This window comes from Sardina pilchardus, chromosome 2 (genome assembly GCF_963854185.1).
Source record: "Sardina pilchardus chromosome 2, fSarPil1.1, whole genome shotgun sequence".
NCBI classification, from domain to species: domain Eukaryota; kingdom Metazoa; phylum Chordata; class Actinopteri; order Clupeiformes; family Clupeidae; genus Sardina; species Sardina pilchardus.
This window is the reverse complement of record NC_084995.1, coordinates 23,922,475-23,932,388: the sequence shown is the minus strand read 5'-3', so window position 1 is coordinate 23,932,388 and position 9,914 is coordinate 23,922,475. Positions and strand designations below refer to the sequence as shown.

General features: G+C 47.4%; 1 protein-coding gene across 1 annotated transcript in view; it reads left to right on the top strand.

Moving 5' to 3' along the window:
* The first annotated feature begins 488 nt into the window (after positions 1-488).
* Positions 489-9,914, top strand: part of rem2 (RAS (RAD and GEM)-like GTP binding 2) — an 18,120-nt gene continuing 8,694 nt past the window's right edge. The window contains exons 1-3 of the mRNA XM_062522453.1: positions 489-751; positions 2,214-2,535; positions 3,593-3,666. Of these exons, the coding sequence (XP_062378437.1) occupies positions 740-751; positions 2,214-2,535; positions 3,593-3,666 (408 nt within the window). The 5' untranslated portion in view covers positions 489-739. The remainder of the gene's footprint in view (positions 752-2,213; positions 2,536-3,592; positions 3,667-9,914) is intronic.

The window sequence follows — 9,914 nt, the reverse complement described above, 5'->3', positions numbered from 1 at the left end:
ATTGCCGTATGGTGAGGATTGAAAGATGCTTGATGTTCCGGAATGCCAGTTTAATTGACTACTTTTAACATGGAGATCTCCCGCAATGGATTAACATACATCCTACTAACTCCCGCACTTACATACATACCACCACACTTCCTGCTTACGTTTAACTACGTACCCCATTCCCATGAGCCCCCTAATTAAAGCAACAAGCCTACCCCCTTATTCTAATAACACAGACTATAATGCGTGGTTGTCTAATGGGAGAATGCGATCATATAGTGGGTTGTGCGTCCCTTTCTTACGAACATGAGTCACGAAGCAGATGTAAACAAATAGTCTGAGCAAGCTCTCAATACTTAGCGAGAGAGAGAGAGAGAGAGAGAGAGAGAGAGAGAGAGGTTCAGGTATTTCTACTCGGCGGAGGAGGGTCTGAGGGGACGGGAGGCGGGCTAAGCGCTCTTCTCTCACACAGTATCCACTCTCCTAACTGGACGGGAGTCCCAGGTGTAGCTGCACAGACGGAGCAGCTTTGTGGCTGAAACCGCACAGGGGTTTTTACGCGTCTCGTGGCTACATAAACATGTGTTCTATCATTTGAAACAGTAGGCTATCTGAAGCATTTACTATCGTAAATGCCCACACTGGTGGAAGGTTGCATCGGCGAACGTTTGGCACCAATGTGACATGACATGGATCGTGCCCACCACTGCCAAGGACTTTCTCTGTGAGAATAGATGAAAAATTGAGAACGATGTCAGACCAGGTAAGTCGCATGCATTTTACCTTACATTTACCTGTTTCCTACTTGCACACTTCCCAGTGTCTCCTGTCTCCAGCGATCTATATCCAGCATGCAGTCCAGCATCGCCTGCCTTTATCCAGCCTTGTCGAGCCGAGCCGGTGTACACACCCTCCTCTCGAACGGAGAGCATCCTGAAGAGCCGACTGGAGGCTTTGTAGGATTACTATTACTTTGTGTATACGTACTCATGTATTCTCCCGTTATCTGCCTTACGTGAATCTTTCCTCCCCTGTAAACAAAACACATCTGTAGCCTTGTGCTGTTGTGCGGTATGCAACTGCCCATTTAACAAAAGTAAGCTGTAATTGTCGTTATTTGCTCACTCTTAGAATTTCTAGCCTATAGACTGTATAACTATATCTGTTTTGTTTTTTTCCCGAACATGATGGGATAACAGTAAATGAATAGTCTATTTCGGACCACGCGTAAAGGCTATTAGCGATATTAAAGATACCATAATCTGTCATCGAAGACGTTTCTCTCCTACTGCGCCTCTCTCCCCCTCCCCAGCATCTTATTGACAATAGCCATGATTAATTAATCAGCTTCTTTCAATTAGTGTAATTGGGGGTCTGCGTCTGAGCGTCACGCTGCTGACGGCCGCTGTACTGAGGTATAGGCTTTATCAGCCTGATGTAGTCACACACTCACCTGCTCTTGTCTCCAACAGGGCAGGCTCAGAATTAATTGCATATTAATATTAATGGCAGCCATCCGCTCACCCAGCTCCTGTAAACATGCTGAAAGACAGAGGGAGAGAGAGAAAGAGAGAGAGAGAGAGAAAGAGAGCGAGAGAGAGAGAGAAGGAATCCTCCTATTGTTGCCTTGTTGAAATGGGTGTTAAGATGCTTTAACTGGACAGGAGCCTTCGGGCAGCCCAATACAATGCTGATCTTGTTGTCATGTTTGTGTGTATTTTTGGACATGTTTCTGTGTGTGTGTGTGTGTGTGTGTGTGTGTGTGTGTGTGTGTGTGTGTGTGTGTGTGTGTGTGTGTGAGAGAGAGAGAGAGAGAGAGAGAAAAAGAGAGAGAGAGAGAGTGAGTGAGAGAGAGAGTGCGCATCAAAGTTTATTTCTGTCAGATTGCTTTGTGGCCGGCTGGCCGCTTTTGACCCATTTTTTATTTAATGTACAGTCCTGCAGAAATCCCATAAGTGGGAGCATGTACTATGCTGTAACCGGCCCGCAGCCCTCCCTCTAATGCAGTATTAATACAGACTAGTAGTCAGACATGTGCGCACCAAGTGCGCTGCAGCGCAGTCACTCCTAATCGAGTTTTCATTGACAGCTTGTGGCTCCCGGGTTATTAACCGTCTGTAGAGACGGCATCCCAGTCCCTCGCTCTTGCCATGGCCCCCTGCGGCCATCGCACGGTGGATGGTGAGTTAATCTAAATTTCCTGTTTTTTTTCTCCCCCTGCCCAGGGTTATGGCTTGATGCTCTCGGCGGCGCCCCCTCTGCGTCGAGGCAGCACCCCCGTGCCAATCAAGCACCAGCTGAGGCGGGAGGAGGCCGTCTCGGAGGACTACGATTGGACGCCGGGCTTTGACGAGGCCGCCCCGCCGCCCGTCATCTTCAGCGGGGCCCAGCGGGGGGAGGCCTCGGGGCAGGCCCCCCAGGAGCGCTACCACGGACCCCTACGCATCGTGCTCCTGGGCCAGAACGGCGTGGGCAAGTCCTCCCTGGCGCTGCTGTTGGCTGGCCAGTCGGACCGCTCCCTGTCCCTGGACTCCGAGAGCTCCAGCGGTAAACAAACCACAGAGCAAACAAGCAGACAAACAGACAAACAACACCCTACTAAGTTCATGTTTACATTGACGTTTGTGTTGGTGTTTTTTTTTTTTTTTGCACTGACCTTTAAGCCAGTGTTTCCATCTAATTTTTGTTTTGTTTTGTTTTTTTGTTTGTTGTTTGTTTGTTAACTGTCTCTCCCTGAGGCTGGTAAACAGTTCCCTGATTAGGCTGCTGAATGTTGAGGCAGAGTGTGTTCACATCGTGAGACATGTGGCATGACATGAAGTGAAGCCTCCCCGCCCAGCCCAGCCTCTCTCTTACCTCATGTCTTCCCCCCGTCCCCCTCCCTACCCGACCTCCTCCTCTCTCCTCTCTCTCCGAGGCAGGTTTAATAGCTTGTGTCTCTTATCAAAGCAATTCCACTGCGAACAAGAGAGAGAGAGAGAGAGAGAGAGAGAGGAGGAAGAGGGGGAGAGAGAGGGGAGTGTGTGTATGAGAGAGAGGGAGAGGGGGAGAGAAGGCCAGACAGAGAACTGAAGAGAGAGAAATGAGAAAAAGAGAGGGTGAGCGAGAGAGAGGGAGAGGGAGAGAGGGATCTGTTGCTTCAGGAGCTGCGGTGTCGCTCTCCGTATGAGCCTCATCAGCGCCTCCCTGACCCAAGCACAGTGTGTGTCGGATGATAGAGGCACTTCTGGGCATTTACTCAGGTGCAGCAATGTCTGAATAGTTCATGACAAACAGGACTCTGTGTGTGTGTGTGTGTGTGTGTGTGTGTGTGTGTGTGTGTGTGTGTGTGTGTGTGTGTGTGTGTGTGTGTGTGTGTGTGTGTGTGTGTGTGTGTGTGTGTGTGTGTGTGTGTGTGTGTGTGTGTGTGTGTGTGTGTGTGTGTGTGTGTGTTGTATCTATGTGAGTCTGAGTTTGTGTGTTTGTGTATGTACAGTATGTGGGACACAGAGACATAGAGACAGATTGATAGAGAATATAGGTGTTCCTTTGTGAGAGTGAGAGAGAGAGAGAGAATGTTTTCATGGCGCTCCCCCCTGACTGACGCCTCGGCCTTGTCTCACAGGCGAGGGCTACCAGCGCCGGGTGACACTGGATGACGAGGACAGCACCATCCTCGTTTACGACAACTGGAAGCAGGTGAGTGCCACGCAAACGCAGATCCCACACATCACCGTGCCCGCAGCGCACCGCATCGCACCGCACCGCATCGCTGCCTCCGCTCGGCTATCAGTCACTCCCTCCACCTGGAGGCCCCTCTGCAAATCCGAATGGAAAAATCCCCCGTGTTAGAATTAGGAGCAGATTTTGCGTGCGTTTGTTTGTTTGTGCAAATGGAGACAGACAGCAAACAGACTAGAGCCGACACCCCGACGCACACGCATGCGCGCGCACACACACACACACACACACACACACATATACACACACACACACACACACACACATATACACACACACACACACACACACACACACACACACACACACACACACGCAGCCAGCAGGGCGGAAAGAGACAACAGCAGGGAGAAAGACTTGTGCGTGTATATGACTGCAATGTGCTAAGCCTAAGACTGACCTTTTGTTACCCCGTATTAAACGCAATTCTTCTAATGAGTTGCATTTTATGGTAGGCTTAAGGTGTAATTTTTAGGGTTTGATTGTGTGTGTAGTTTACAAGCCACTCTAACTTACACAGTCAGATCAAGAATGCAGTGAAGTTGAACCTCACTTACTAACTAGGTCATAGACGAACGCAGATTTAATTAAGCTTAAGAAGCTAGACTTTTGTGCCAAGATGAAGGAAAAAACAAGGCAAGTCAAGCAAACTTCTGTTTGCAAATGCTTTTAATGATGCTGTTTAATCAACGCAGTGCCATGGATTAGACACTAGAGACTCAAGGCCATTTCAGTGTCACTACTTCTGAGGAAGAGAGGATTTCATATTCAAGTAATAACACTTCCTTCTCATTCAGACCAATAAAGCAATCTGAAGTTGCCTAGGCATTGTGCAATCCAAGTGTATTTAAAGCTCGCTGGGAGCACTTCAGTTAGATTGCTGCCCCTAACATGGCTAAACATTTGACTCGCATTTTTGATTTAACACTATTTTCTGGTTCTATTAAAAGTCTGGAAATCAGCCCTAGGGACTTCTCTATATAAAGGGCCCAAGTGAGACCTAAGTGATTTGAATAACTACAGACATATGCCCAAGCTCCCATGTTTAACAATCATTTTATAATCCTTTCTAAATGAACAGCTTTGTTCCTCTCTGTCTGTGATTGCCATCTTAAATCCTTATCAATCTGGGTTCAGAGCTGGCTATAGCAGCAGCTACGGTTGGAAATGATATAGCTGCTGCTGTTGAGAGTAAGACACATTGTGTTTATTGATCTGTCAAAGGCTTCTAACACTGTCAATCATACTTCTACTTCTTGAAAAAAAAAAAAAACTGGCCTTTGGATTTTGACAAAGTTTCCTTTCAATCATTTTCAAGAGTACCTCACAGTGAACACAGTGTGTAGATGTGACAGGATTAACTTCAGAGGCATTAAGACTAAAACTTGGTGTTCCAGAAGGCTTTATGTTAGGCTGATTATTGTAGACATTGTGTGTGTTATCTCTGTGCCTCCATAGAAAATTACATTTATTTGTAGATGACACAATTGTTTATGCTTACGTGCAAGCACTGTGAAATCCTCTGTGTATTTGACTGTGCAGAAATATAAAATTGGTCCTAAACGATCCAAGACTAAATCAAGAAAGCGTGCCTGTGGAATTTCCTCCCTGAATGGAAGACAGATTGAACAAATGATATATTACAAATATATGGGTATTTGGGTAGATGGCAAACTATCGTTTGAAATGTGTGCTTGAGCTAAAAAAAAATAGAGGTAGTAAGTCTGGCTCTCACCATACTAAGCTCAATCTTTTAAGACCAACGATCCAGTGCGACCAACGATCAGACCAACGATCGGGTGCGTCTTTTGGATAAGCTAGTTTGTTATTGGACCCAAAGGCTGTGGACAGGAAGCAGGGGAGATAGATCCAAATTCGCCGGTAGGTCAGGCAGGGTTCACCCAGCCTACAGGATAATGTCTTTTCTCTAGATAACAAAGTGGCAATCAACTATAATGTCAGTCATGGATTATGGTGATGTGTACAGTATGTGCATGCAGCCCCCTCTGCTGTAAACCTTATCAAAATGTGGAATGGTCATCTCTCTATTGTAAGAAGGAAAAATGCTGCCTATTTTTTGTTTATAAGATAAGATAAATTTGTCATGATACACACCCGAAACGTCTCAAATGGGTCAAATAGCAAGAGATACAGTATTGTCATTCTTTGTGTCAGTAGACCAATTTTAGGGCATAATAGACAGATGGCTGTTGTACAGTGCTCTTGCTTTGACAGATGTTTAGACTTTTTAAAATTATTTTGTATTTTATTTGACTTTTGTAGTTGTTGTTGTTGTTGTTGTTGTTGTTGCTTGCTTGATTGTTGTTGTTGAATTATCGTGAACTCAGGGCACTGCTGTAAAAGAGCTTAATGCTCAGTGAGTCCTCCGTGATTACGCGATGGTTGAGGAAACAGGGTGGACCGAGGCCCAGTGCTGGATGGCTGGCCTGGTACTCATCTGAGAGACGCACTTCCTCTTTGTTTTTTTCTCGAAGCATCTGCTGCACTGTATACGCCTGAATAATTTAAACTGTGCCATGTCTAGCCCAGGGACGGCTTCATTTAGGTCAGTGCACAAGTCCTGCATTTTCTGTCCACACCTCATTCTTTCACTCTTCCTATTCCTCTCCTTCTTCTATTCCTCTTCTTCTTCATCCTCCTCTTTTTCTTCTTCTTCTTCTTCTTCCTCTTCTTCTACTTCTTCTTCCACTTCTTCTTCTTGTTTTCTGCTTCCACTTCTTCCCTCTCTTCCTCACATTCTTCCCATGGCCTCATTTACTGTACTATGGGCCCTAGTCTTCACTGTGTTTTTGTGTTCAGTCATAGTGTTTCACTGCTCCCTTGTCCGCCGCCATGGAAGGCTCAGGGCCAGCTGGGATTTGTAAAATCCCAATGGCTTTGACTGGCGCAGGTCGCTGTGTCGATGTTGTTGTTGAGGTCGGTGATGGAATTAAGTGGACGGGCACATAAAAGCGGCCACTGCGCGACCCTCAGCGTCCGAATCCTGCCCGGCCCTCCCTCCCCACAGCGCTGCGATGCGCGCGCTCTTACATCATGTGACCCCTGACCCCAGGAATGGGGCCGCAGAGTCAGACTTACACACACACACACACACACACACACACACACACACAGACACACACAGAGAGAGAGAGACACACACACACACACACACACACACACACACGTCTCCACTCTCCACCCTCCACCCCACCTAAATGCCTTCCCTGTGGTTGCCATGACGACCGGCGAGCGGAGCAGAGGGATGTAAGCGGGGCTGCGCTCGTGCGCGTCTGTGATCTCAGTCGTGCGGTGACCCACCAAACCTGTTCCTGCGGAGCCGCAAGGTGTGCCGTGATTATTATTTTTTGGTTTATATGCGCGGCACCGGAGGGGTGGCTTTTCTGTTTTTTTTCCCCCGAGCTTTAAAAACTACTAGCGCAGTGTCCCTAATGTAGCTGCTGTCGACAAACAAGAACCCGCATGTATTATGTATTTATGTTGTTGCATCGAGGAGATTATACAGGATTTTAAATGCCATCCATCTGATCGCGATGGATTTAGTCTCCTTTTTTAGCTGAGTTGAGCAACTTTTTAAAGATGCAGCCATCCCTGGCAAGCAATTAAACCCATACACTAGCGAGGTCTCACCTCTTGCTGCTGTAGAGGCAGTTTGTAACACGTCCAGCTCAGTGTCCGGCTGACACCACAGTAAGTAAGGCATCCCTGGCCATACGGTGAACCCTAATACTGCATTGCTGCTAATGTAGGCGACAGCCACCGTGAACTCATTCTGCCACCTTATCGTGTCCGAGGCAGCCGCAGAGAGAACCGTATATCAGTCTCAGTGCTGCCCTCCCCTAAACAACGGAGCACAATACAGCAGCGCAATGAAGCAGAGCACCTGACAGCACGGTATAGTACAGCTACGGACAAGCGCTTCAGCACGGCTTAGCACAGCTCAACACAGCACAACACAGCACAACACAGCACAACACAACACAGCACAACACAACACAACACAACACAACACAGCACAACACAGCACAACACAGCACAACACAGCACAACACAACACAGCACAACACAACACAACACAACACAACACAGCACAACACAGCACAACACAACACAGCACAGCACAGCACAGCACAGCACAACACAACACAACACAACACAGCTCAACACAGCTCAACACAGCACAGCACAGCACAGCACAGCACAACACAACACAACACAACACAACACAACACAACACAACACAACACAACACAACACAACACAACACAACACAACACAACACAACACAACACAACACAACACAGCACAATACAGTACAACACAAGGCAGCTCAATATGGTCATTCCACAGTACACTACACCTCAAGTGGTATCTGAGGTTTATCTGAGAGGGTTTTTCTGCAGAGCCAGAGCCATCTAATGTAGGTCACCTTGCCCTCACCTTGCATATGCCCACAAATCACTCACATTCACTTCACCCACCCGGGAGCTAGAGCAGCGACAGATCACACGGGGAACACACACACACACACACACGCGCACACACACACACACACACACACACACACACACACACACACACACACACACACACACACACACACACACACACACACACACACACACACACACACACACACACACAGAGATACAGACACACACACATGCCTGCAGTCTGGACAGCCCTGGTAAGCCCTGAGAGAGCTTTTTGACAGTGAAGGCAAAAATGGTTTTAATAAGTCATCCCACTCCTTGAAATAGCCACAGACGTTTGCTTAGCCAGATTTTTTGGCACTGAAAAAGTCCTCTCTCTCCTTCTCACTACCTCTATCCCTCCATCTCTGTTCCTGACTCTCCCTCCCTCCTCCTCTCCTTCACATCCCCTCTCTCTTTTTCTCTATCTCCCTATCTCTCTATCCCTTTCTCTCTCTCTTGCTCTGTCACTCCCTCACTTAACCAGTGGCCACTGGCTGTCTATTTGCCTCAGCGGTAAACAACCACCCGGCCGGCTCAGTGTAATGTGAATGGGATGGGTGGTGGCAGGTCGCTGGACAGAGGGCGACCGCAGACCTGGCAGCTCTGCCCTGCTGTCGGGGCCTGGCCGGCCAGCTGTGGCCTGAGTTGGAGAGCCAGAGAGCCAGAGAGCCAGAGCCCAGTCCACTCCTGTCCTGTCACCTGCGCTGTGAACCTGAAACTTCACCTACAAGGAACCAGAGCATTTAGTTACCACACCGCACAACAAAGCCTGTTACGCACTTCAACTGCCATCATTAATGCGACTTCATGCAGTTTAGCTGTATATGTCTTTATAGAAATCTCACTACTAGTTGTCTGCACTGTAGACGTCTTTGGCCATTGCTAGAGTCCATTCACATGGATTGTGAACTCTATGAACTGAATTTTGAGCCATGCGTTGGATGTGTTTTATGCAGTTTATTAGCTACCCTATTGTACACATCTCAATATCTACCTGTCTAAACCTCTCAGTGTATCTCAATGTAGCCGTGGAGCTGAAGCTAGTGCACGTGCCCTGTGAGCCCTCAGTCACCGCACCAAGCGGCGACATCTTTGAAAAAACGATAACGATAAATGATACTCTAAATTGGATATTGTTTTCACCTCTATATGCATATTCCTATTTACCTGACTCAAGATTGGATTAAACTTTATTGTCATTTTACAGAGTACAGTACAAGTACAAAGACAGCAAAAGGCAGTTGTAGACACCCCTTAGCGTAGCTATACCTTTAAAACCTGTTCACTTGAGTAGAGCGGTCAGGCTCATGCACCACCACCTGGCTTTGACCCATTCTAAAGGCCACAATTAATCATACTGTAATATGCTGCGTCGTAAGATACAGTTCCTGTAGCTATAATGTATATGTCAAGTCATTCATCTAACTTTGTCTGTCTCTGGCCAGAGACAAAGCCTGTTCACCCAACCCTCCACACCCACGCCCAGAGCCCCTACTGCCCATCATTAATTGATCTGGTCCCTAGGTAAAATATTCATGGTGGAAAAACTGCTGAGGTGTCCAAGGGTGGGAACCGTTTGTGTGTATGTGTGTGTGTGTGTGTGTGTGTGTGTGTGTGTGTGTGTGTGTGTGTGTGTGTGTGATGTATGTCCAGAGTGGATTAATGAGTTTCAGATCAGACTGGTCTGTTCCAGCCAGCCTACCTCAATGT